Source organism: Mirounga leonina, unplaced genomic scaffold (genome assembly GCF_011800145.1).
Source record: "Mirounga leonina isolate KUSES-001 unplaced genomic scaffold, KU_Mleo_1.0 Mir_94, whole genome shotgun sequence".
Classification (NCBI taxonomy): domain Eukaryota; kingdom Metazoa; phylum Chordata; class Mammalia; order Carnivora; family Phocidae; genus Mirounga; species Mirounga leonina.
This window is the reverse complement of record NW_023270855.1, coordinates 51,180,649-51,206,695: the sequence shown is the minus strand read 5'-3', so window position 1 is coordinate 51,206,695 and position 26,047 is coordinate 51,180,649. Positions and strand designations below refer to the sequence as shown.

At 58.8% G+C, this 26,047-nt stretch overlaps 2 protein-coding genes across 13 annotated transcripts in view; one reads left to right on the top strand and one right to left on the bottom strand.

Annotated features, from left to right (window-relative positions):
* The window catches only part of DNM2 (dynamin 2), an 86,010-nt gene extending 62,649 nt beyond the window's left edge, over positions 1 to 23,361 (top strand). For 2 of the 12 annotated variants that reach the window (XM_034997684.1, XM_034997683.1), the window contains exons 12-22: positions 721 to 791; positions 2,221 to 2,250; positions 4,105 to 4,156; positions 5,109 to 5,120; positions 9,115 to 9,228; positions 13,321 to 13,430; positions 16,126 to 16,237; positions 16,762 to 16,926; positions 19,371 to 19,603; positions 20,511 to 20,762; positions 21,327 to 22,234. In XM_034997684.1, coding sequence (XP_034853575.1) covers positions 721 to 791; positions 2,221 to 2,250; positions 4,105 to 4,156; positions 5,109 to 5,120; positions 9,115 to 9,228; positions 13,321 to 13,430; positions 16,126 to 16,237; positions 16,762 to 16,926; positions 19,371 to 19,603; positions 20,511 to 20,762; positions 21,327 to 21,396 — 1,221 coding nt within the window. In that variant the 3' untranslated portion in view covers positions 21,397 to 22,234. Of the gene's footprint in view, positions 1 to 720; positions 792 to 2,220; positions 2,251 to 4,104; positions 4,157 to 5,108; positions 5,121 to 9,114; positions 9,229 to 13,320; positions 13,431 to 16,125; positions 16,238 to 16,761; positions 16,927 to 19,370; positions 19,604 to 20,510; positions 20,763 to 21,326; positions 22,235 to 22,677 lie in introns of those variants that run through there. The other 10 variants (XM_034997692.1, XM_034997691.1, XM_034997688.1 and 7 more) reach the window with 7 other exon arrangements.
* On the bottom strand, positions 22,820 to 26,028 carry TMED1 (transmembrane p24 trafficking protein 1). Its single transcript, XM_034997698.1, has 4 exons — positions 25,821 to 26,028; positions 25,022 to 25,119; positions 24,696 to 24,879; positions 22,820 to 23,866 (listed from the first exon to the last, which is right to left on the bottom strand). Exons 1-4 carry the CDS (start codon positions 26,001 to 26,003, stop codon positions 23,648 to 23,650), a joined length of 684 nt encoding a protein of 227 aa, XP_034853589.1. The 5' UTR covers positions 26,004 to 26,028; the 3' UTR covers positions 22,820 to 23,647.
* Positions 26,029 to 26,047: the final 19 nt, after the last annotated feature.

Below are 26,047 nucleotides of genomic sequence, written 5' to 3'. Positions count from 1 at the left end.
CCCTGCTGAGCAGGGAGCCTGATGCAGGGCTCGATCCCAGGACCCTGGGGTCATGACCTGAGCCGAAGGCAGACACTTAACTGACTGAGCCACCCAGGCGCCCCTAAATATTTTATTTATTTATCTGTCAGAGAGAAAGAACAAGCAGGGGGGAGCGGCAGGCAGAGGGAGAAGCAGACTCCCCTCTGAGCAAGGAGCCCGACGCGGGGCTCGATCCCAGGACCCTGGGATCATGACCTGAGCTGAAGGCAGACGCTTAACTGACCGAGCCACCCAGGTGCCCCTGCCTTTGCTGTTTTAATGTAGCACTTACAACACGCCAGGCGCTACTCTAAACATGCTGTGAATTATTTAACCCTATGCAGTCGGGCCTCTCGTTGCCCCTTCCCACTGTTCAGTAACCTGTGGCCAAGGGTCCCACCACCAGGCAGGGGCCGAGCGAGACTGCAGCCCAGGTGGTGAGCCCCAGAGGCTGTGCCTGAAGCCGCCACACGGCTGCCTCACTTTGCTCTGTTGGCCCAGGCTTGCTTTTTTGTGAGGCCCTGAAGGTTCAAAGTACCCATGCCCCCTTCCCTCTGCAGATGTACCCCAAGGTATGTATGTGCCTGGGAAGCAGTATGGTTCCAGCTCCCCCTGCTGGTGGGTGTGGGAAGGGCTCCCGCCATTGCCATCCCCGCCAAGCTCAGCTCGGTGCTCATAGCTAACCCCACTTTCTTCCAGATTCTTCTTCTGATTGACATCGAGCAGTCCTACATCAACACGAACCACGAGGACTTTATTGGATTTGCCAAGTATGTACTTTTCAGGACAGTGGCTGGTGGGTGGCACCAGTGCCTGCCCTCAGAGCCAGGCCCCGAGGGAGGTGGCCGAGTTGGCTTCCCTCAGCCGACTAGGGCAAGAGGGTCTTTCTGTCAGGGTACTGGGGTGAAGCCTGGAGCCGCCTGGGGGTATCTGGAAGCTTTCCTGGGCTAACAGCAGCCCCCATCCTCATTGTCCTCAACATGCCTCCTGTGGGGCCGACCTCTGGTCAGCCGCCTTGGGAAGGGTGAGGCTGGCAGCATGCTTTCCTTCCTGCGTGACTTCTCAGAGCCTTCCATAAACTGTGCAGCTTTCCCCGGACTCCCCCATCTGCACTTGGCCCTTTCACGGAGCGTCTCACGAGCTCTGGGCTCCGACTCTGGGGGCTGCTCTCTGGGAGGTGCTGTCCAGGCCCTCCGTGGCTTCCGTCTATATACCATAGATTCAAAACTGGAACTTTCCATGGCACCTGGATAAGGGGCCAGCGCAGGGATCTCTGATTTTGGCATGATGTAGATGTAAATGCTCGTGGCCTCAAGCATCACTCACTGACTCCCCCAGCCCCTGGGCCCGCCCTCAGCCAGCTTGGGCGTCATGTAGATTGTTCTGGTGGCTCCTGAAGGTCTTCTTGCCTGAGCCCAACAGAATCACGGAATCAGCAGTAGCCAGCTTCCTTGCATTTGCTTAGCATTTCTGGTGTGTGTTCTCTGTGCCAGGCTCTGTGACACAGCAGTGAGCAAGCACAGACCCAGGTCCCCACCCTCAAAGGAAGGTCCCGTGCCAGAGACAGACATGCACCAAACCAGTTAAGACACAGTGCCATCACTGCTGGGGTCAGGGCTGTGTGAGGCTTGTGTTGAGTCCGGAGGGCCACCTTCTGGCCTGGCCTCGGGGTTGCAGGGAGGCTTTCTTGTGGAGAAGTGCCTGTTAGAGCCCAGTGTTGGGCTAGCAGGCTGGACAAGAGGATCTTTCGCTCAGGGGTCTCTGTGCTGGACTAAGCACTTACTGAGTGGAACATGTACAATTGCACTCAACACAGTTGGTCAGCTGATCTTTGCTGGGCAGTTGGTAGGTGAGTGGAAGGAATGAATGAATGAACGAATGAATGAGGGCATGATCAGAAGCTGCTCCCCATGCCCAGATGAGCCAAGGGCCCTGGTTGCGCCGTCCCTGCTTTGGGAGGGCTGGGGGACCCTGACCACGGGCTGCACCGCAGGTGCACCCCCTGCGCCTCTTCCCCCAGCAGCCAGGTGTGTGGGGGCTGGAAACGCTGGTCCCCTCTTTGGTTTGCTGCTGTTTTCCTCACCTTGATGTCTCTGCTTCTCACACTTCATCCACAGTTCCTTCTCACAATCTCTCCTGTTTTTCCTTTGACCACTCCACTCTTTCCTCTGGATTCCTGGGCCTTCCCACTTCCCCCAGCTGTTATTATACTGAGCAGCTGGTGACCGGGTGGGTATTGCCTGCTGTGTGCCTTTTTCCTGGTGTGTGAACGGGGTCGCCCTGGCTGGGCGTGGGGGCCCAGGGTGCCAGGCTCCGCCCAGCCCAGGCACAAGCCAGGGTCCCAGCCTTGGGGGGGATGTCCCCGCGGGCCCGCTGGATAGCCTTGGAGCACTATCTTGGAGCCAGGCCCGGTGCGGGGCCTTTGGGGCAGGACGGTGAACAAGCCACACTTAGCCTTGCCCTTCTAGAGCCCACAGGCCGGACACGTGTTACTGATCACTTTGTCACAAGGCAGACAAGAGTTGGAGAGGAGAGTAGGTGAGGGGCTGTAGGAAAGTGGAGCAAGGGATGTGGCCTGGAGAGACCGCCAGGTGACAGTCAGGGGACCCAAACAGTGTTGGAGACAAGGAAGGAAGGCCAAGAAGCAGGGAGGCATGGGGAGACCCAAGCAAGGTGGAGGTGAGAGCCCAGGCCCCGTTGCCAGGAGGGCCCTGTAGGCCGGCGGGAGGACTTTGGACTCCTTCCCCCCACCACTCCCCACTCCCTCCCACCCCCCATCCCCGATAGCAAGACATTCCTGATTGGGTAGAGGCAAGGGAAAGGGGCAGCTCCATCGGCTGCCAGGGGCAGGTGGGAGCCAGGAAGCCCCTCGGAAGCAGCACATCCGGGACCTCACTGGCATCCAGCCATCACTGTGCGTGGCTTAATCAGTCCTGTCTCCTTCAGACACTGTTGACCGAACTCCATCCTGCGCTTAGATGTTCTGGGCTGCTTTCTCACTGCCCTCTAAATGCAAAAACCAGGACCCAGAGAAAAAGCTCTGTAATGAATCCACTGAATGTTAGGAAAATTGTTGGATAAATTCTTCCCCCGTACTTAATGTTTCAACCTTTACTGATCTAGGAAGAGAAGCGTATTTCCTTAACTCTCTCTCCCCCTTTCTCCTCTCTCTCTCTCTCTCTTTCTCCTTTATCCCAACAGCTAGCTTGAACTTTCAGGTACAGCCCCAGAGGCAGCCAGTAAAGGAATGAAACAAGGTGGTTTGCCTTGTCATATTCTGAAAGTTCCTAAAGCAATATGTATTCCTAAAGGAATATCTTATTCCTAAAGGAATACGACAAGAAAAGAAAATAGGATGTCTAAGTTATAGGAGATATCCGTTATTTGCAGGTGGCGTTGTGATTGTCCCAGTGGAAAACAGGATGAACAAGGGAGCTGAGTAGGTTCCCACATACAAGATATGTGACCTTCATCTGTGTGGCACAAATTAGCTAGGAAACAGGATAGCTGAAGAGGAAAAGAGATCAGGGACTATAGACAAATAAGGGACCTTAGAGAAACACACCCTGTGGACCTTATCTCTCCTCTGCATTGGGCCAGGAGCCATCCAAGATGTTTTCACGGTGGGCAGCTGTCCCATGGTCTGATCTCCCAGGCTGGCCGGCTCTGTGGTCAAAGCCTTTGAAGACTTGGTGCCGGGGTCAGTGATGGGAAGAGAGGGTGGGAAGAAGCCTCAAGTTTGACCCCCAAACAGCCTGGTGCTCAGGTTATTCTGAAGCCACTACGGCCCCCTCCCAGCCACCTGGGAGTCCAGCTTCTCGGGCCCCCGCCTTGGAGGCTCTGGGGCCATTGACCCCTGGAAATAGCTGGTGCTCTTGGGAGTGGCTGAGGTCAAGGCCTCGGAGCCTTAGTTTAACTAAATACATTTTCTTGTTGCATGAGCCCAACTCTTTCCCTTGGGCAGACCCTTGTGCGTAAGGGGCTTCTCTCTGCCTCTGCCCTTAGCTGACCCCTTGACCTCCCCAAGGGACAGAGTCCCTCCCGCGTGTCGCCACACGAGTCCTCTCTCTGCTTTGTTTTCAGCGCCCAGCAGAGGAGCACACAGCTGAACAAGAAGAGAGCCATCCCCAACCAGGTAGCCCGCCCCCCTCAGCCCATAGCTCTACCCTTGGGGCCTATGGGCACTTAGGGACCACTGAGCCCAGTGATGGTGCCTGGCTCGTGGCATGTCCTACCAGACCCTTTACCCCCACTCCCCAGCCTCTTGAGTCTGTTCAGGTTTTGATGTTTCAGGAAACCCATCCTTGAGCTGAAGCTCTGGCACAGGCTGGGGGGCAAATTTGTACACCCACAAGGCCCTGTCTGACATCCAAGGCCACACTTAGAACTTGACCCTTGAGAGGGGGGCAGCCCAGTCACCCATGGGTGTCTGCAGACAAATTGGGTTCCTGGTCCTAGCCCCAGAGACTCAGAATCTGTGGGAGGGCCTGGGTGGGAGGCTGCATTGTGATAAGCAGTTTGGGGAGCCTGCGGGTGCTTTGAGCCCCATACCCGGAGAAGCCCAGAGCCATGGGAAGGGTTTTCTACCTCGATGTCATGCCCCAGCCAGAGGCCTTGGGCATGAACAATATGAACAGAGTCATATATGCCCGTATCAGGTGCCTCTTTTTTTCTTTAAGGAAACACATCATATTTGCAAAAATTTCTGTCAGTGCCCACCCCGCTTCTCCACATTAGATGGGGTGGGGGTGGGGGCAGGGGTGGGGCTCTGCTATCCTGCACGATTGTAGAGCCCTCTGGAAAAGAAGGATGTAACCACTGCATGATTTTTTTGTGCTTGCCGTAGGTAATACATATGTTGTTGCTTTTTTGTTTCGGGAGATGATAATGAATTAAATATTAACACCATGAATATAATTAATAGCATGTAATTTTTTTTCTTTTGCTGTTTTTTTCCCCTGCTCTTCTCTCCTCCCATTTTTTGTGCTTTTCCTGCTTTTTCTCTGTCCTCTCATGTCCCTTATGTTTCTTTTCCTCTGCCTGCTCTTCTTTGATTTACCCACAATCCTAACTTTGCATTTTCAAAGGGGGAGATCTTGGTAAGTACCCACTTAGCGTGGTAGCAAACATTAGAGAACCTAAGAGTGGTGGAGACCCCGCCACCCTGTAATGTCCCTAGAATAACGAAACAACTAAAAATCAAGCTAACCTAAAAACCGCCTGCCATGGCCAACGCCCGCCGGACTTCGTGTTTCCCTGGGCATAAGCCAACTCACACAGACACTAACCTGACCACCATCTTTGTAGGAGGCCCACCCGCCAGCCCATTCCTGACACATTTAGCTAGTTTCCTATAGGTCAGGGATGGCAAATATTCAGCTAACACCTCCCAAGCTCCCCTCCCCTCACCTCCCTGGCCAGGGAAGATTTTGCTTAAGTCCTACTGGAACTCGTTCCTGCCTCTGCCACCACTCCAGTGCAGACATCACCATGCCGAAATTTCCTCCTCCTGCACTCACGGCAGACATTACTAATGGATCCAGCACTCTTTCCTTTGTGCCTCTCCCTGGCTCTGCCGGAGGTAGGCACAGCTAATCAATCCTGGCATTCTTTCCTGAGCATGCCACCACTCCCCATTCTGTGGCAGATGTGACTAACTGGTCAAAGAATGTTTTTTCCACGTTGTAGCTTTGCACGTGACACCCCTCCAACACCCATGAGAGACATGACTGATTGATCAGGGAACTCTCTCCTGGATGCTGCCACTATCATTCTGTCCCCGTGGCAGATACGATGATTGATGAGATCTGTTCCACTTGCTCCCTTCTCTTGTATCTGGCCTGCGGCGGACATCACTAATCGATCCTAGCCCCCCTTCCGGCTGCGTCCGGAATTCTCACTAAGGTGGCAGCTGCCACGCATTGATCAGTGGGGCCACCCGCGATGAATGGTATTTGCCATCCCTGTTATAGGGAACACCTCCTCTCCGAGTGTGGCCCAGCCCAGTGGGGGAGCAGGTGCTGCTCCCATCTGAGAGGTGAGCTGTTTTCAAGGTGCTCACCTCCAGGCAGCGGGCTTCAGCCCCAGCTCTCCACCTCAGAGAGCAGGGCCTAGGCCTCCTTTCTCCGGGATGTTCTCCCACCTCCGGCCCCTGAGGCACTGGGCGGCCCAACTGCTGCCCTCTGGCAGGGATCTTCTGGTGAGCCCCGGGGGTCTTTGCAGTAGCTGAGCCGATCCTGTGCCAGGGCTGCGCTGCATCCGGGGCGTGGAAGGTGCACAGAGAGCCAACGCTGGGCATGGTCGGGTGGGGTAGTGGCAGGAAGAATGGCTGGTCCTTAGGCCTGTGGCTCCCACTTTTCCCCATGTCACCCCCAGTGCTCTTTGAACCGTTTCCTCCCTCCACACGTGGCCCAGGGGCCTGCTTCTCGCACCCCAAGAAGTTTAGTCATTCTTCCCTGCCAGATTCCACGTCCCCAACCACAAAGCCCAGCCCTGCCACATCCGTCAAGGCTGTGGGCCCCCCGGGTCTCCCAGCCATGGTTTCCATTCCTGCCCCAGGCGACTCAGGCTGAGACCCTCACCCAGGAGGAGGCTGACCCACCCTGCCGGCGGGCCCCAGCTTGCTGCTTCCTACCAGCCGCCCGCCCGTGCTGCTCCCGGCCGGCCCTTCCTCCCGTCCCGGGCGTGCCTGCATGCCTGTCGCTGTGCACCCTGGAGCGTGGGAGCCTGCATGACTCTTCTGTCCCCTGCCCCCCTCCTTCTAAGCCAGGCCCCTGGGGCACAAGTCTGGCTTTTGGTTGAGGAGGCCCAACTCCCTCTCCTCTAGACTCCACGCGCGCATGTGTCTGCAGCCCACGGCTTACAACTCCCCGGGGTGGGATTTCGTTTCTGACCCCACTTGGCTCCCACACAGACAGCTCTCTGGGCAGCTCGAGGGGAAGGGGACCTTGGAGGCTTCTCCAAATCTACCCAGCAGCCTCCTGCCTCGATGCTCAGCTGTGCCATTCCCGGCCCGGCCCGGCAGTGCCTCCACCCTGAGGCCACACTGCCCATAGCGTGGCCAGGGCCCTGTCGGCCAGCTCTGCCCGCTGCTCACTGAGGGTGGCGGCAGGTGAGCCAGGCCCCTGAGGAGCAGGTGGGGCACGTCTGCCCCCTCGGGAGCTAGGCTGGGCCCCAGAGTAGAGAGGCCTCACCCTATGAAGATTTCTCTTCTGGGGAGCGTTCACCACCTGTGTTCACCTCCTGCTCCCCCTCCCCTGGTTGTCAGTGACTGAAGTTTATAGAAGTATCTAATCTGCCTGGCCTGGGCTAAGGCTAAGCAGGCCCTGCCCTGCCCCCTGGGGTGGGGAAGGAAGGAGCCGGTGTGAACACACAGACCCGCACCGCCCTGGGACCAGGGACTCCTTCCCGGGTCATGTGCAGGATGGCCTCGGGCCTGAGTCTGAAGACCAGCCTTGCCCCCAGCGTGACCAGACATTCCCCTTTGCCTGGGCCTGGGGGTATTCCCAGGACTCCAGATGTTCAGTCCTAAACCAGGGTGCCTTGCAAGGATGAGCGTACTGGGGCCGGAAGCCTCTGCCCCCTAGCCCGCCAGGTAGCCCATGGTTGGGCAGGTGCTTCCTGGTGGCCACAGGTCTCCCCGGTGCTCTCGTCATCACTAGGAAGCCTGGAGAAGGGCTGCCAGGTGGGATCCCGTGCTGTCCCCAGCCTGGGCAAGGGCTTCCGGGTACTGCAGGGGTCCCTGGGTGCACTCAGGCCACCTCCACCTTCATGGCCTCTGAGGCTCAGAGCCTGATTCCAGCCATAGGAGGCAGGGGGCCCTGTGAAGATTTGACAGGCTTGGGGGCAGGTCAGAGAGCAGGGGATGAAGACCCTCTTGAGACCCACCCATTAGGAAGACATGTAGCCCCCAGAGTCATCCCTGGAGCCCCATCTCTCGTGCTTTTGGCACGCCCCACCCCGGGGGGAAGTCCACACCAGTCCTTCCCAGCTGTCCTTGGCCGCACGTCTGTAGCTTGGCCCGGTCTGTTGCTGCCTGGGCCCCAGATGGCCCTGCCTGTGTCTCCATGTGCTTCCCGCTGCCCTGGGGTCCCCAGCCCAGACTGATGGGCAGCTCCAGCCCACACATACCTCATGACCCAGGGAACATAGGACCATGGCCCCCCAGGCTGCCTACAAAATAGCTGTCAGGTGAGTCCTCTGCGTAGGCCTGGGTTCTGCCTCCTACTCAGATGACTGCTGCGGCCAGATGAGCTCCATCTGGGGGTCTTCCAGCCAGAACCTTAACGTGTCAGAGAACAGTAGGCCTGCCCCCGGGTTTGAAGCCAGTGTGGGGCATGATCCCCCTGCAGGTTCCCCAGGCTCAGACCTTTGGCTCCAGCCCTCTGGGTGGAAGCATCCCTTCCTCCTAATTTCTGGAAAGAGGCTGTGGGGAAGGGAGCCCCAGGACAGAGACTGGCCACGATCCCTGTTCAGCGCAGGTCCCTTTGCCCACCGACTGTCCTCCTGAGTGAGTGGGGCAGATGAGCCAACAGAGTGGGCAGCAGAGTTGCCGCTTTGTGTTGAGCCTCTGCTGGTCAGCCACGAAAGGAGAGAAAGAACCCCTCCGTTGTGTAGCAGGTTCCTCCAGCCTTCCCTCAACAGCCGCCTTTCAGAGGGTGCAAGGGGCGGGGTCTGAGGGCGGCATGGTACCTGCATCTTGCAGGTGTGATTCCTCCAATGGTCACGTCCCATGTGACACACGTATGGGCCCGGGACCTTCCCTGGGCCCCTTCTAGCCGGGCATACCCGTTCTTGCCTGCGCGAACAGAACCTAATCCCGTGTGTGCAGGGGGTCTCCTGGGGGTCCGCTCCCTGCCAGCTCTGGGCCTGCGAGTGAGCGTGCGTGCCCTGTGTCTGTCTGCCTGGGCGTCCCATGTTGGTTGCCGGGGGAAATGCTTAGGGGCAAGGTGGAGTCGGGTCGCCTGGCTTCGGGCTGGAGGTGTTCCTGCCATGGTCCCTCTTCCTTACTGGGGACAGGGGCCCTGGCCACTGCACGGGGTGGGCCGGGCGGGGTGGCGGGCGTTGTCCTCTGAGCGACACCCTCCCCCCCAGGTGATCCGCAGGGGCTGGCTGACCATCAACAACATCAGCCTGATGAAGGGAGGTTCCAAGGAGTACTGGTTTGTGCTGACCGCGGAGTCTCTCTCCTGGTACAAAGATGAGGAGGTGAGTGGCTGGCGGGCAGGGCGGTGCGGCTGGGATGGGTGGGTGCTCACTCATTCACTCTGGTTCATTCAAGAAAGGCTCCCTGAGCATCGCCAGTATCCCCGAGCTCCGGCAGAGAATGGCAATGGCCAGGCTGGCCCCCTAGGGGTCCAGCCGGGTGGCAGCTCCACTCCTCCAGGCTGGAAGGGAGATGGGGGAGGGGAGCCCTCAGTGGGCTAGAAACTGACCCCAGCCCCCAAAGTCACAGTGAGGCATCCCTGGCTCTCAGAGTGGGCAGGGCCCGAGGTCAGGGACTCAGGCTCACAGCCAGGCTGCTGAGGTGCTGGGCTTCCAGCGTCTGCAGCCTGCACAGGCTCAGCTGGGCCCTTAGCCTCCTCAGGCCTCTGTCTCCCCATCTACGAAGTAGAGCGGAATGGGCCCCGGGACGGGCCTAGCCATAGCGTCTTTCGAGCGGTCCGTGTGTGCTTGTCCTTATCCAAAGGACGTGCGGAGGCCTCTGGGAGCACTGACCCGGGGGAGTAGCCTGCAGGCCGCCTCATACCGCAGTCTCCATGACCCTGTGGACAAGGGCTGCGAGTCCAGTGGGCAGCCTCGGGCAGCGCCGCTGTCGGGGTCCCTTCGCCTCCACACGGGCCCATCCTCCCGTCCCGAGTGGCCCATCGCTTTGCTTCGTTCTCTTAACAACATGGCCGCGGCTCAGTGGCCCCGGGAACGATGCCGCCCCAGGGTGACTGCCTGTTGCTCTGTTGTGGGCTGGGCTGGCTTCTGAGGGTCACCAGCGAGGGGCACTGTGTTCCTCTCATTTTCCTGGGCCTACAGGCTCTCCCCGTTGGCCGGGGCGGTGTTAGGTATCTGACAGAGGCCCAAAGCGAAGGCATTGACAAGTCTGTCTGAGGGCGGGTGGGGATGACGCTTTTGCATTTTCACCCTCCTTCCGCCCCTGTTGTCTGAAACCCAGTCTGCTCTGGTGCATCAGCTGCCAGGCATGCCGAGGACTGGTCTCCACCTTGGGCCCAGGCATCTCCGCCCAGGGTGGGAGTGCCAGCTTTGGCCACAGCCTTGGGCAGCTGTAGAGGGACTTCTGGGCCCAAACCCCGTCCCGGCAGTTCCCCACCAGTCCAGTTTTCAGAGCTCCTTCTTTCCGCGTAGGAGGGGCTCCTTCATTTTCCCGTCGTGTGGGGGTTGAGAGCAGGAGCCCCAGACCCTCCTGTGGGCCAGACCAGAGGCACGGAAGCGCCGGGCGGGAGGAGGGGGGAGCGCCCGCCGGCAGTAACGAGAACCAGCAGGCCTGTGAAAGGGGCCCTGTGTGCGCCCCAGACACAAAGCAGGCTCAGATCGGGAGGGACCCTCAGAGTTACACACGTGGCCGAGACCCCCCGACGACCAGGCCACCTTCTCAGAGACCCCTCAGAGAGGCAGAACGTATTTCTTTATTTTGAAAAACCACCGAGAGGAAGCAGTTCCAGTGTGGGGTAGGAATAGGGGACCGATTCAGCCAAGAGCCCCCCGACCCCTCAGCGGGCGGCAGGCTCCCTCTGCCTCGCCCTGGCACCTCTCCTCCCATCCAGGCCCTTTTGTGACTCCCCAGTCTTTTGTCCAGGTCTCCACCCCAGTGGGAAGCAGGGCGGTGGGCGCCGACACTCACCTCCGGGTCAGCCTCGCTGTGGAGGCGGCAGCAAGTTTGGGGGGTGCGGGTCCCGACGCGCCGCTTGCCCGAGCCCAGCCTAACCAATGTGCAGACTACTGTACACATTCAGAGCCCCCTGAACAGGTAGTCTGAACACTGGGTTGGCGGGGCCGGCTGTCCATCCTGCAGGCCCCCCGGGGGGGGGGAGGGGGCAAGTAGGGCCACCGCGCCCCGGCCCCTCGGAGCAGGCGAGGAGGCCACTGCCTGCGCCGATCCACTTCGTCTCTTCTGACGTGGCACGGCTGGGGCCGGCTCGCATCTGGAGAAAGTTGTGGGTTTGCAGGAAATCCTAAGGAGGGGGTTGGGGAGCGGGTGGGCGTGGGCGGGAGGGAGGGCTTGGGTCCGCGGCCTGTGTGTGCAGGCGAAGGTCTCTTTGGGGGTCGGGTGGGGGCGGGGTGCGCGCCCGGCTCTGCGGCTCTGTGTGCGTGTCAGCAGCCCAGGAAGGCAGTCGCTGCACTCTGGGCGGAATCACACTATAAACAGTTCCAGATGTGGCGTCTCACTCAGGGCCCACAAGGACTGTGACTCAGTTACTTGGCCTGGCTGGCCGACTGGAAGCTTCCTGCCTCCTGACACAGCAGGGTGGGGGCAGCAGAGGCCCTTCCACCATCTTCCGGGCGGGGAACCCCTGCCCGGGCCCCTTCTAAAGCCCCCAAGACTTTTCTCGCGGAGGCTGGTGGGGCCCTGGGCCTTGCCTGGAGCCTTTCTTTGCCACCCTCTGTGCTTGGACTCCCAGAATGCAGCCTGAACGAGGCTTTCCCGGCTCCGTGGCCCCCAGGCCCCTCTTCTGCTCCTCACTGCAGCTCGGCCGGAAGGAGTACTCTGCCCTGCTTCCTTCTCTGCCAGAGCCCAGGGAATGGACTCTGGAGCCATAGGCATGAGAGACACACAAAAGAAAACCCTAGTAGTGCCTCATACGCTCACCTTAATCCTCACCTCGCACAGGGAGGGCAGGACCCCTGTCCACCTTTGACAGATGAGGAAACTGAGGCAGAGGGGGCAGTGGCTTGCCCAAGAGCATATGGCCAGGGAGGGGCAGAGCCCATCTGAGCTCCTAAGGCTGCAGGGCCAAGCCCATGCACCCAAGCCTGCTGCTCACTCCTGCCTCTCTTCCTGTCGTCCTGAAACTTGGAGCCAATCCCCACCTGCTAGGGATCCCCTGGCGCCCTTCCCCTCAATCTCTGTGGCTGTTCTGGAATCTGGAGGCAGCAGCATGTTGGGCTCTGTTCTGGGGCCTTCTGGTACACAGGGACAAAACAGGCGAAAAGTGAATTCCTGGGTGAGGCCCGGACATAAAGGGTGATGGGCAGAACCTGGCTTTGGGGCACATGGGCTTCTGAAGTCCCACTGTGGCCCACTCCCCCTGCCGTGTGGCAGCCACCTTCCCTCTCTGAGCGCAGCGCTCCCCTGGAAGAGATGGGGGAAGGTCACTGGAGTGACTGTGGGTCACGTGGGCCTGGGAGCCAGGGGATCCTGATGCACCCTGATGCTGTTTTCTGGTTTCCTGAGTAGAAAACTCATTAATGCGCCCCCCACACACACACTGTCCCCATGGGGAGGTCTAAGATGATGCACCTGCAGGGGCCCAGCCCCACGCTGGGGGTATAGTGGGTGCTTAGCCACTGTCGGTGAGTAAACGTTGGCTTCCGTGACCCACATCCTCCCTGAGCTGCTTCCCCGGCAGTCATCAGGACTGAGGCCGGGCACTCAGTGGGCGCTTCCTGAACAGGACTGCCCTTAGGAAGTGAGTGACACTTCTGTGGCCTTGGAGCTCAGGCATCACTTCGAGGGGCCTCACTTTTCAGCTCCAGGAACTTCTGAAGCTGATGAATTTTAAATCCCAGCCCCACCCCTGAATCGTTGCCTGCCCCACTTGGCCTCAGTCTCCCTCTCTGTAAAATGGGATCACAGTGGTAACTCAGTTACAGGCTCATCATGAAGATGTAGTAGTTAATGGTTTCATTCACGCAACCTGGTGGAGAAGGGGTTGGATTCTGGGTAGAATGAGAGCTGGCCAATGTCGAGTATCCACAGTGTGTCAGCAGTGAACAAAAGAAACAGGAGTCCCTGACCTTGAGTAACTGACAGATCAGGCTGGGTGACAGACGGTAGCCTAAGTCCATGAGCAAGATGATGTGGTGTGTCCAGTTACATGAGGGAAAGTACCAAGAGGAGGAGGAGGGGGGGGGGGTGGCGAGAGAGAGAGAGCAAGAAAGCAGGGTGGGGACAGGTCAGGCCTCTCCAGGAGAGTCCCCTCTGCCCAGAAACCTGAAGGACGCACGAGAGAGCCATGTGGGCATTGGGAGGAGGAGCATTCCAGCAAAGGCCCTGGGGTGGCATCCAGCCCAGGGCATCCTCAGATCCTGTTAAACAGTCCATGGTGACCCCTCCCCTTCCACCCTCAGGAGAAGGAGAAGAAGTACATGCTGCCTCTGGACAACCTTAAAATCCGCGATGTGGAGAAAGGCTTCATGTCCAACAAGCACGTCTTCGCCATCTTCAACACGGAGCAGAGGTGAGGGCCCACGGGGCCAAGGTTACTGGCCTCGTTTGGTCATTCAGCAGCATCCACTGAGCACTTTCTGCATAAAGTCCCTGCCCCGGGGTCTCATGTTCTAGAAAGGGAATCAAGTAAGAGGCAGAAAACTGCCATGGGTGCTTCCAGCATGTGGACAGGGAGGAGGATCTCTGGGCAGAGACATGATGAAGTGAGGTGGGAGCCATAGAGGGTTCTGAGCAGAGGAGGGACTGGCCCTGGCTTGGGTGTTCACGGGCGCCCCCAGTGGCTGTGGGGGGGCACAGTGGGGGTCAGGGCTGGAGCTGGGAGACCAGGGCTGATTGGGTGGCACTGGTCCAGGTGGGAGATAGTGGGGGCCAGGCCCAGGTAGGGCTGAGGACTTAGAGGAGGTGGCCTATTCTGAGAGTCAGAGCTGACCAAACTCCTGGTGGATATGGATGGAAGAGAGGAAGGCATTTCCTGGGGACCCTGAGCACCTGCAGGAACCGAGCTGCCCTCGCTGAGATGGGAAAGGCAAAGGCAGAGTAGGCTTGGGGACGGTCAGGGGCTGGGTTTGGGCCACACCGAGGGAGAGAGGCCTGTGAGACACCACGTGGGGAAGTTGGGGAGGCAGCTGTGTAGGTACAAGAGTCTGGTGTTCTGGAACGAGCTCCAGGCAGGGTGTGAACTGGGGTGTTGTTATTGCAAGGCAGTGTTCAAAGTCATAGATGGGGTGAGACCCCTGGGTGAGTGTAGACAGAGAAGGGCCCCGGAGGCCCCTGGTGAATCCACCCCCATGGGCTTTGGGGGAAGACGTTAGCAAAAACAAAGATGCTTTTCTCAGCTTGGGAAGAGGCCCAGCTCTGGCAGGAGGTCCGAGAGCAGGAGGAAGGGCTGAGTGTGGACACATCCTCCCTGCTCCCCCAGGACCACCTTCCCTGCTGCCCATCGCTCCCACGCTCCCGTCGGTTCGAAGCAAGCCTCATGTCACGTTTTATGTAAGAATAGCTCAATCCAGCTTTGTTCTGGGCTGGCCGAAAGCTCTGGGGCCCACTTTGGCCATCATCTGGCTCCGAAAACCTTTGTATCTCTTCGGCTCCTCCGTCTGCACCCCCATCTCCCCTACCTAAGAAGCCCGAGGGCACGTGGGAGAACCTGGGCTTTGTCCTGGGACAGGCCTGCTGGGAGGCTCTTCCTTGCTGCGTGCAGGGCAGCTGCCCCGCCTCCCCAGCCCCTGATCCCCTGTGCAAGGGGGTGAAGGTCGTACCTAGCGTAGCATTTAGGAGTGAGCTCAGGAAAGCCAGAATAATAGTCATGGAAACAAGATAGAAGTTTGGGTTTTCTACGGCTTTACCCTCCAGGGCAGGTGGGGCAGCTCCACAGGCTTCCAGGCCCAGGTGCTCCTACTCTTGAGACCTCCTCCTCCTTTTTTTTTTTTTTTTTTAAATTTATTTATTAGAGAGAGAGAGAGCGCAAGAGGGGGTAGGGTTAGAGGGAGAAGCAGACTCCCCGCCGAGCAGGGAGCCCGATGCGGGGCTCGATCCCGGGACTCCGGGATCATGACCTGAGCCGAAGGCAGTCGCCCATCCAACTGAGCCACCCAGGCGCCCTCCTCCTCCTTTTTCAAGATGGCTGCCCAAGGTCCAGCCATCATGATGTTCCAGGCAGTCCTAGGGAGGAGGAGAAGGAGCAACGAAGGCGTGCCCCTCACTCCCTAAGACTCCTTCCAGAAGTCTGAGGGCAGCCACTCACGGACTGCTCGCCGGCCGTAGCTCTGTCATGAGGCCATGACTAACCTCAAACTCCAGTCTCACACAGAAGCTTTGGGACAGCTTGGCCGTCTTGGCCACACCTGCCCTGTGGGACAGGATGGCGTGTGTGTGGCACAGATCCTGGCCTACAGAACATCGGCCATAAATGCCAGCCATAAATAGTGTCCATCTGCTTTTCCTCCAGCCTGTGGCTCTGAGCCTTCCTTCTGCTCGCAGACCCACATTCGCCCAGCATCTCCCATGCCTTCGCTGGGAGTCTCAGTCCCGTCCTTGGACAGCTCCACAGCCCTCCGTCCGCCCCAGCCCAGCGCCCAGGAGTCAGGGCACATTCTAGACCTACACTGTCCAGTTAGCGATTTGAATGTAAACTGGCCGAAATAAAATGCAACCCAAATTAACTTCCTTCGTCACCCTAGCACTATTCATGGTGCTCACAAAGAATCCACCTGTGGCTTCTTGCTACCATGGCTGACAACAGCAGTTGAGAACGATCCTGCCGTCACAGAATGTTCTTTTGGACAACTTTGCTGTCACCTCCCTAAAAACACCTTGCTGGGAGCTGCCCAACCAGGGGTGTTGAGGGACACCTGCCCACTTCTGAGAGTATCTTTGACAGCCTTTGGCCCCCATAGGAGAGCATGAAAGGGGAGCAGTTTCCAGGGAAAAGAGAGGCATCGACTAAAGCCCAAAAACAAAACCCCTCGATGCTGCTAGATGCAGATGAGCACATGCTCTGCCCTCGGTACGGTTCTGGATGCTGTAGGCACTGACTTTGCTCCGTCAGCCCAACAGGATGCAGATGCTCCTGCCATCCCAGGGCTCAGGTTGTGCCTGGGTCAGGTGTGAGTCCCTGTCCGTTGGAGCCCAGAGCCCACGCTCCAGCTCCTGCACCCGCCAGGCCCGTGGGCAGGGTCAAGAACGTGCCTCTTCTCTTGCTGCAGGAACGTCTACAAGGACCTTCGGCAGATTGAGCTGGCCTGTGACTCCCAGGAGGACGTGGACAGCTGGAAGGCCTCGTTCCTCCGAGCCGGGGTCTACCCCGAGAAGGACCAGGTGAGGAACTGTGCTGCCCGGCTGACACACCTTGGGCTGAGCTGACCCCTCCTGGGAGAGGAGGGGGTCCAGTGTTTTGCTGGATGGGTCATTTCCAGGCACGTAGCCCGTACTCTCTTGAGCAAACAAAGGAGAAAGGGGGAGAGGGTTCTGCCATCAGGGCCCAGGAGATTCTCTAACTAAAGCCAAGGCCGGGGAGATACATGGCCTGGGATCCCATCTGTTTTGTTCACTTTCCTCCTCCTGTCCTTGAGGTGGAGTGAACATGGCTGCCCTCGGCCCCAAAATTAACATGTTCCGGTCCCCGGTGAGAAAGTCTAATCACCGTAGGCCATGGTCACCCTAGGTCCAGGCAGCACAGGCCATGGGCAGGCAGGGCCCCACAGTGCCAACCTGGCCATCGGAGACATCCCCAGAAAGCTGGTGGTGGGCAGGACAGGGCAAGCACTTCCCAGAGAATGGGGGCTCCCCACTCTCACCCCAGGTCACGGTCACCCCTCACCATCTGCTCTCTCCCCCTACAGGCAGAAAATGAGGATGGAGTCCAGGAGAACACCTTCTCCATGGACCCGCAACTCGAGCGGCAGGTGGAGACCATCCGCAACCTGGTGGACTCCTATGTGGCCATCATCAACAAGTCCATCCGCGACCTCATGCCAAAGACCATCATGCACCTCATGATCAACAATGTGAGTGCCCGGCCCCCGCCAGGGCCTGCCTGTCACAGGGGAGGGGGCGGGAGCCGCCACAGCCAGATTTGGCCTGAACACTGTTGGTTTTTGTTTTTCAAGATTTTATTTATTTATTTGAGAGAGAGGGAGGGAGAGCCATGAGCAAGGGGAGGGGCAGAAGGAGAAGCAGACTCCCCGCTGAGCAAGGAACCTGATGCGGGACCTGATCTCAGGACCCCAGGACCATGACCTGAGCCGAAGGCAGACACCCAACCGACTGAGCCACCCAGGCGCCCCAACATTGTACAAAATGTAAAATTAGAGTGAGTCACTACCTTTTTAACATCAGAATCAGGATTCTCAGCCTCTCTTGGCAAATTGGAAGGTGCAGGCCACATGGGGCTCACTCCCATTTACATAGGTACTTGAAGCTAACACCACACGTCTACCCTTCTTCTGACTTTTTTCGGCCTTATGATAACCCTAGGAGAGGGACTATCATGTCCATTTTATAGACAGGACAACAAGGCCCGGCAAGGTCAAGAAACCTGCCCTGAGTCACTCAGAAGAGTGGGAGGTGGGATTAAAACCCAGACTGAGTATGTCCGGAACTGTGGCCTCCTGATGGCCTGCAGCCCAGCCCACCTTCACTCGGGGGCATTACATGCCTCCCCCAGGGCTCCCGAGATGCTCAGGGCTTTAGGCTCCTCTTTGGTGGAATGCAGCTGCACTAAGGTCTCCCACTCTAGGTTGCTGGGAGGGTGCGGGGGGCTCCTATCTCGGGCCTTCAGCTCAGCTAGGCACTCAGGAATCTATGTAGACCAGGTTTGGCTTATGTCGTGCCTATAAAAGCTCTCAGTGTAACAGGGTCTAAAGCAAAAATCCCAAATCCCTCTTCCTTACTATGTTCTTCACTATCTCCTTCGGGGTGAGCGGTGCTAAGTTTCATGGGTGTGCTGGTATATCCCTCACATATAAATGGGATTTATGATATACTTGCTTCTGCCGCTATGAAATTTAAAATGCATATGTGGTTTGGCTCCAAAGTTCTATTTGCAGGAATTTTTCCCACAGAGACCTTTGCCCATATTCAAATTGAGCACATACATGCTTATTATTTTAGCATTGTTGTGTAGTGGCCAAAGATTGGAAATCTCTGTCCCCTTAATAGAATCCGTTTAGTACATAGCTATTCTATCAAAAAGAAGAGGAGGAGGATTTCCAGGTTGATAATAACGCTCAGTCATGAAGTGGAAAACTATGGAGCATAACAGAATGTACAGGAGGGCTCCATTTGTCTAAAAAGGGAGGGAAATGAACTCTCAAGCCTGGTCATTTTTGCAGATGCTGAAAGTTCATCTGGGAAAAGTCAACATCTATTCTTAAAAAAGACAATGGTAGGAGTCTTTTGTTATGAGTCTGTGTGTTTCAGTCTGAAAACCGCTCTTGCCCTGAAGGGGAAAGCTCGGAAAGCATCCCCTCTAAAATCCAGAACAAGTTGGCCCTCTCCACTTGTGTTTAAAACCTTCTTTAGGGGCACCTGGACGGCTCAGTTGAGCGTCCGGCTCTTGATTTCGGCTCAGGGCATGATCTAGGGTCCTGGGATCGAGTCCCACGTCAGGCTCTGTGCTCAGCGGGGAGTCAGCTTGGGGATCCTCTCTCCCTCTGTTCTTCCCCCTGCTCACGCGCACTCTTCTCTCCCTCTCTAAAATAAATAAATAAAAATCTTCAAACAAACAAGCAAACTTTCTTGTAGAGTTACTAGCTAGTACAGTTCAATCAGAAAAATCATTTAGAGGTGTGAAACACTGAAAAGGAATAGGAAACTTGGTCCTAGTTGGAGAAGCTCCTGGACACACAAACAGGTACCTAGAAACTCCATAAAAGTCACTGAAAAAACTCCTGTATCCTGTAGGAGCTTTTAGGAAGGAACAAATTATAAAATTAACAGAAACTAGGAGTTTTTAATGAAAGCCAGCTTGAAGACAACAAATGGGAGGAAAGACAGCAGTAAAAGAGGCAGGATTCGAGTTTAATAAGCGTCTCGTGGAATGGGCTGGAAGGACACGTGAAGGGGCCCCCGAGAGACTTGGCAGACAGCTCACGTGCGTTTCAAACATCGTACACATTGCACAATAAAGTTAAAGACCGGACAGCCTGGGGCGCCTGGGTGGCTCAGTTGGTTAAGCAACTGCCTTCAGCTCGGGTCATGATCCCAGGATCCACGGGCTCTCTGCTCGGCAGGAAGCCTGCTTCTCCCTCTGCCACTCCCCCTGCTTGTGTTCCCTCTCTTGCTGTCTCTCTCTCTCTCTCTCTCTCTCTCTGTGTTAATTAAATAAATAAAATCTTAAAAAAAAAAAAAAAAGACCAGACAGCCCACCCAGTGTGGCGGATGCTTCTGCAGCCTGTCGTAACGGCAGGTGTGGGGGGACGCCCTGACCTCTCTGCCCCTTGCCCCCCAGACAAAGGCCTTCATCCACCATGAGCTGCTGGCCTACCTGTACTCCTCGGCGGACCAGAGCAGCCTCATGGAGGAGTCAGCCGACCAGGCCCAGCGGCGGGACGACATGCTGCGCATGTACCATGCGCTCAAGGAGGCCCTCAACATCATCGGGGACATCAGCACCAGCACCGTGTCCACGCCCGTGCCCCCGCCCGTCGATGACACCTGGCTCCAGAGCACTGGCAGCCACAGGTCCGAGAGGCCTGGGCCGCTGTAGCCTGCGGAGGCTGCTGCCCGCCGGTCCCCCCATGTGTCCCATCAGGGCCCGGCCCCGGGGCGGGTGGGGTGAAGGGGCCTGAGCCACAGTGGTCGCTGCTCCCCGGCCTGGGCCTGAAGCGACAAGGAGAGAGAAGCGTTGGGTGGAGGGCCCATCTGACTCCTGGTGTTTTCCATTGGTGAAGCCCAAGCAGAAGCCAGAGAGGGCAAGAGGCCGGGGCAGTGGGGGCCATGGGGTCATCGTCCTGGAGCACAGAGCGCAGACGAGAATGGCAGGTTGGGGAGGGTCTGCAGCAGCAGCTGGAGGGCATGACTGGCCTGTCCCCGGCCCCCCCCAACCACCTCAGAGCTGGCGGATGGAAATGAGACGCCGGCAGGGGCAACGCAGAGCCTCAGGCAGGGACACCCGACCAGTGACAGGGCAGGCGGCGGGAGGACAGAGGGTGGGTCAGGGGAATCTCCTAGAAGGTGCCGGCCCTGCTGAGGCCTCAAGGAGCCATGGAGTTACTTAGGGAGAGGGAACAGTGGGTGCTCCGGCCCGGGGGGGCAGCCTGTGGGGTGCCCAGGGCAGGGGTTCGAATGAGTGTGGACTGGAAGAGGCAGGGAAGCTGGCAGGCCCTGGCAGGGCTGGTGAGAGGGAAGTGGCCCTGGGAGTGACGTCAGAGGGAAGCAGGAGCCCCTGGTGGCTGAACCAGAGGCACAGGGAGGCCCTGGTGCAGGTTTTAGGTGGGGGCACAGCCACTGCTAAGCAGGTGGGGGCGGGGTGGATGGAGGGGCCCCAGCCAGCGCCACATCCCGGCCCCCTCGGGTTTCCACAGGCACCCCGGCAAGGCTGGTGCTCCCCACCCCCTTCTCCGGCTCACACTCTCTCCTTCCTCCACAGCCCCACTCCACAGCGCCGACCCATGTCCAGCGCGCATCCCCCAGGCCGGCCGCCAGCAGTGAGAGGCCCAACCCCAGGGCCCCCTCTGATTCCCGTGCCAGTGGGGGCAGCAGCCTCCTTCGCCGCGCCCCCCATCCCGTCCAGGCCTGGACCCCAGAGCGTGTTTGCCAACAATGACCCCTTCTCGGCCCCGCCTCAGGTTCCATCTCGGCCGGCTCGGATTCCACCCGGCATCCCCCCTGGAGTGCCCAGGTAAGGCTGGACGGGCAGTGATGCCCAGGTAAGGCTGGACGGCCCCCTCACTGCCCGCACCCTGCGGGGAATGGAGTCTTCATCCGCATGTGGCTGGTGTGAAAACTGAAGCCCAGAGAGGCCAACTTGCTTGCCCAAAGTCACAGAGCAGTGGAGAGTCAGGGTGACACCGGGGCTCCCAGGCCTGGCCTCTGCCTGAGCGGGTGGCCCACCACACAGATTGGGACTCCTCACGTGGGGCCCCTTCTCCTAGTTTTGACCTTTGTTTCCTTACTGAGGACACACGCGTGAGCCGTCGCACACCCCTGCCCTTCCTCACCCCGCCCTGCAGGCCAGGCTCCGTTCGCCACCCTTCTCCCGTGAGAAACCCAGGGGCCAGGCTGGGCGGGGACTCAGCCGGGGCCACACAGCTCCAGCTCCTCCGTGGCACTCTAGCAGCTTTTGGGGCATCAGGCAGCACCCTGGGGCGGGGGCGGTGGGGCCTGGGTCCCCTCCCTCGTCCTACTTAGGGCCTCACTGCCATCTCCCCCTCCCCCTCCCCGTCTGTCTTTATTCTCTTTGCAGCAGAAGACCCCCTGCTGCGCCCAGCCGGCCCACCATTATCCGCCCAGCCGAGCCATCCCTGCTCGACTAGGCCGCCGGGGTGGCGTGTTCTCAGGGGGTCTTCGCACACCCGCCGTGCAGGAGCTTCGGTGGTCTGGGGGCCCTTCCACTGCCCCTGGCCCTGTCATCCACGTGCCAGGACCAGGCTCCCTGTGGGCAGCCCCCTGACTCTTCCCTAACCTTGGCCCCCATCCCCAGCTGGACACAGCACTGAACGAAGGGGCCCTGGAGCCCTGGGGCAAGGGCGGGAGCTGGGGTGTTGCACTTTGGGGGATGGAGCCACAGGGTAGCTGAGGAGGGAATGCACCCTGGGCGCCCTCTCGAATGAGGATTCAGGCTGGGGCCGGGGGGACTCAACCCGGGGCTTCTCTGGCCAGGAAAGCCTGAGATCAGGCCTTCTGGAAACTGGGGCAGCAAGAGTGCCTGTACCCCCCAGCCCTTCCTGGGGCCCAAGGAGCATGTCCACTTCTCAGCAGCGGGAGCTCCAGGCAGTGAGCCAGGCCCAGCAGGCCCCACGCTGCCCGCCCTGCAAGTTGTAAATATTCCTTCCTTGGCCGTATTAACCACACGGCCGAGCCTCGGCTGCCGGAGGTGCCTTCGCCGGGTCCGGAAGCCTCCGTCCTCCCGGCCTCGCTCTCTCCTTCCTGGGTCCCCTCCTCCTCCTAGGTCCCCAGGGTGCCTCGGGCTCAGGGCTGAGTGAGTGGGGAGGCTGTGAGGGGCTCCTGGCTCCCACCCAGGCCTCCCCGACGGGGTGGGCCCCAGGTGGCCCATCGCCGAGCAGACCCTGCTCGCTCCTTGCTCGGTTTGACCACTGTAAGTGCCTGCACTCTGTATCCTATTAATAAACTAAAATAAAGGGAAGAAGCTTCTGGTGGCTGCTGTGTGGGCCTTTTGTGTTGGCGTTCAGGCTGAGCATATGGACTGCTCGCCTTCCCCCGGCAGGCCTCCGACAAAGACCCCACCTCCCCTCCTACCATGGGCACGCTCACACCTCACTCCTGGGACTCTGCTCTTGGGGAGAGCACTTCTTCCAGAGGCAACCACGCTCTAGAGGGAAAATCTCTTGCTTTCCTTAACACATCAGGAGTGGGGACAAATGTTCGGCACTCCCCCTCCACACATACTAACCCAGGGGCCTGGCTGTAGCCCCTGACACAGGCCTGGGGTGGGCAGCAGAATCACACAGGGGAGAGGGAGCCCCGGCCCCCCTCCCCACCACTGCAGTCCTAAGGACTCCGCCCAGGTCCAAGGCCTTCTGGCCCAGCCCGGGTCACAGTTAAACTTTGCTTTCTGATTTTTCTCTTGTGCCCAGGCGACCACCTCCATCGGCTCCCGCCCGGCCTTTCTTCTGAGCTTCGTGGGAGACCCCTCCCGCCTGCCTGGTTTGCCCCCTTGGGGGCAGGTCTGTCCCGGCTGGTGTCCCTGAGCCCCAGTCACCAGGCTCTGTGATTTTCTGACCATAATTTATTGACTCCAGTGCCCAGGCCAGACCGCCCTTTGTTCCGTGAGGCTCCTGCGCAAGCTTTGGCTGGGCCACCCCTCAGCCCTGCCCGGGGCCTCTGCAGACAGAGCAGGAGGGGCGGGTGGTCATGCAGCCCCCCACTCCTAGAGTTCTGTTACCAGACCTCACACAGAGCCCACCCCGCGCTGGGCTGAGGGGCTGGGCTCCTTCCTCTCAATAAAGTGACTGTCCTGGCAAGAACACTGCAGCCGTGTCTCCTTCCCGGCCCCTGGCATAAGCAGGCCGCCCCCAGCCTGGGAGCCGCCCCCAGCAGCAGCAACAGGCCTCTGGTGGGGTGACAGGGAGACAAAGGAAGGCATGGGGTCCCACAAGCAGCAAGCCCCCTCCCACCGTACCCTGGCTCAGAAGGCCAGGAGGGAAGGGAAGGGAGAGTTTGCTTCCTGGGCCCCATCCCACACCAAGCAGTGCCTGTGCAGGCTGGGACTCAGGCTAAGGCACACACATTTACCGGAGGGGACACGGCAAGGGGCCAGAATATCCAAGGGTCACATGCAAATGCTGCAGTGCCCTCCCCGTCCATGCACAATTTCCAGGAAAGCAGGTGCAGCCACTGAGCTGTCCCTCCTGGAGGGCCCAGGCCTGTCAGCCAAGCCAACAAGGGTTTCCAGCCTGGCCCCTGGCAGGGAGGAGACACACGAGGACCTCAGGGCCATGACTGCGTGGCCTCCCCTCCCATAGGAAACTAAGTTTGGGGAAAGGACCCCCAGATCTCACACACATGTGCCCTGCTGCCCCTCCTTTCCCTGTCTTCCTTCTGGGGCTAAGTGGGCACAGGGCGCTTGTCCTGGAAAAAGCGCTTGAGCGTGCAGACCTGGAGCACGGCGACCAGCAGCAGCACGGCCATGTTCACCGCAGACCAGAAGTTGACCCGCTCCAGGTTGCCCTCCTGCAGGTTGCGGTCACGTGCCTCAAAGGCCCGCAGGAGCGTCAGCATCTGGATGCTACGTTCCAACCGGGTCTTCATGGTCTCGATGGACTCCTGTGGAGCAGAGAGAGGGGCAGGGTCAGGCCTCCGCCCTTGGGGGAGCAAGGGCCAATAAAATGGGGGATGGGGTGAGCCTGTTTTGGGAGGAGAGAGCTGAGAGGAGACTTTGTGGCCAGGCTGCCTGAGTCTGAATCCTCTCTCTGTGCTGACTAGCTGGGTGACCTTCAGCAAGTTAATTAACCTCTCTGGGCCTCAGTTTCCTCCGAATTGAGGTGGGAATTGAGTGCCTAAATAAGTATAAAGAATGTACTTACTAGTGGGGCGCCTGGGTGGCTCAGATGGTTAAGCGTCTGCCTTCGGCTCAAGTCACGATCCCAGGGTCCTGGGATCGAGTCCCGCATCGGGCTCCCTGTTAGGCGGGGAGCCTGCTTCTCCCTCTGCCGCTGCCTCTCTCTATCTCTCTCTCTGACTCTCATGAATAAATAAATAAACAAACAAACAATTTTAAAAGAATGTACTTACTAGTGGTTAACAGCACAGTTGCTAAAGCCAGACTGCCTGGGTTCAAATATTGGATCTGCCAGTTGCTATGTGGCCTTAGGAAAGTTACTTAGCCATCCTGTGCCTCAGTTTAAATGGGGCATTGGGAACACATTCCCTACCTCATATGGAGATTTCATTAGTTATTTAAGCCCTTGAAACTCCTACACCTAGAAATGCGCATTATTTTAACTGTGAGCGACTACTATTCTAATTAAGGTGGGGACGCCAGGGGCGCTGGGTCAGGCAGATGCGGACCCCAGGCAAGGTGGAAGAATAGGGAAGCACTGTTGCCCAAAGCCAGAGATCTGGGACAAGTGGCCCTGGCTCAGCCTGGGCGCACCTTGATGTCCTCCATCTTGACATCCAGCATCTCCTCAGGCTCCACAGCCTCTGCCCAGCCCTCGACCTCCTCGTCATCCTGCAGGCTGTCAAAAATGAGTTCGAAGAACACCAGCTTCTCAGAGATTGTGCTGAAGGAGTTGTCAAAGCACAGCTTGTAGTCCCCAGCTTCCGTGGGCTCCACCCTGGGAGAAAGACACACAGACACACATGACCCAGAGTGGCCCACCAGCCAGACTTCGAGAGGCAGGGAAGGTGGTAACCTGAGGCCACTGGGGAGGGGCAGGGCTGAAACTAAACCCAGGCAGACAGTGGGACTTAACTCACGTGTGCACCCCATCTGCCTTGCGGGACTCACTGACCAGCAGAACGCCCTGAGGGCTCTCCAGCGTGAAATCCACGTCCAGTCCAGCACCTCCGATCACCTGGGGGGACAGGTAAGAGGGTGGAGGGCTAGGGGTAGGCCAAGGGCACCTGCCAGGGAAAGCCAGGGCTGGACCAACCCGCACAGACCCATCCAGGACCACCAGGGGCCTACCTGAGCGCTGACACCTACACCTGTAACCTGGTCCTGCCCCACCTGTCCCTCTGACCGCGCCCCTTGCCTTGGCTCAGTCTTCCTTGATAGGACAGCTCTGGGTTTGGCTCTTTCATCTGGTCACGCCCCCGTCGTAAGTCCTTGATCGACGTTTACCTGGCCATACCCCAAGTAAGGAGACAGGGCTCCGCTTTCCTTAACCCAACCCCGGAGACATCCTCATGTTGACCTCGCCCTTTTAGTGGCGCATCTTGGTCACGCCCACCAACTCCCCCAGTCAGCGAAGCCAACCTTTGGCCACGCCCACTCGTGAGGTTCCTGCCCTGTGAGGGGCGCTCTCTTATAACCGATGGCCCCGCCCCCCGGCGGTCTCACTCTAACCCCGCCTCCTGCCATTATTCCCATCCCCTCCGCTCCCACGCACCTTCTCCACCAGCTCCGGCTCGCTCTTCCTAGCTCCGCCCCCGCGCTCTTACGCACCGGCTCCTCCCCCTCCCTCTTTAATCTATGCCTCGCTTCAGAGGCTTGGCCACGCCCCCTCGTCCTGGCTCCGCTGGCTCGTCTGCTCCCCGACTCGGGACCCTCTACCTGGTACTCGGTCTCGAGGCTTGCGTTGGCCGGCGCAGACTGGTAGAAGCACTGCTTCCTCCCCGCAGGCAGCAGGAACGTGAACTCGCCGTCCTGGATCGGTGGGGGCCCTGCCCCCCCAGTCCCCACCGGCAGCAGTAGTAGCCACAGTGGCAAGGCTAGGGCCGCTCCGGCCGCCATCATCCGGGTCACCCTACGGTCTGCTAAGAGGTCGCGGTTCCTTTAAG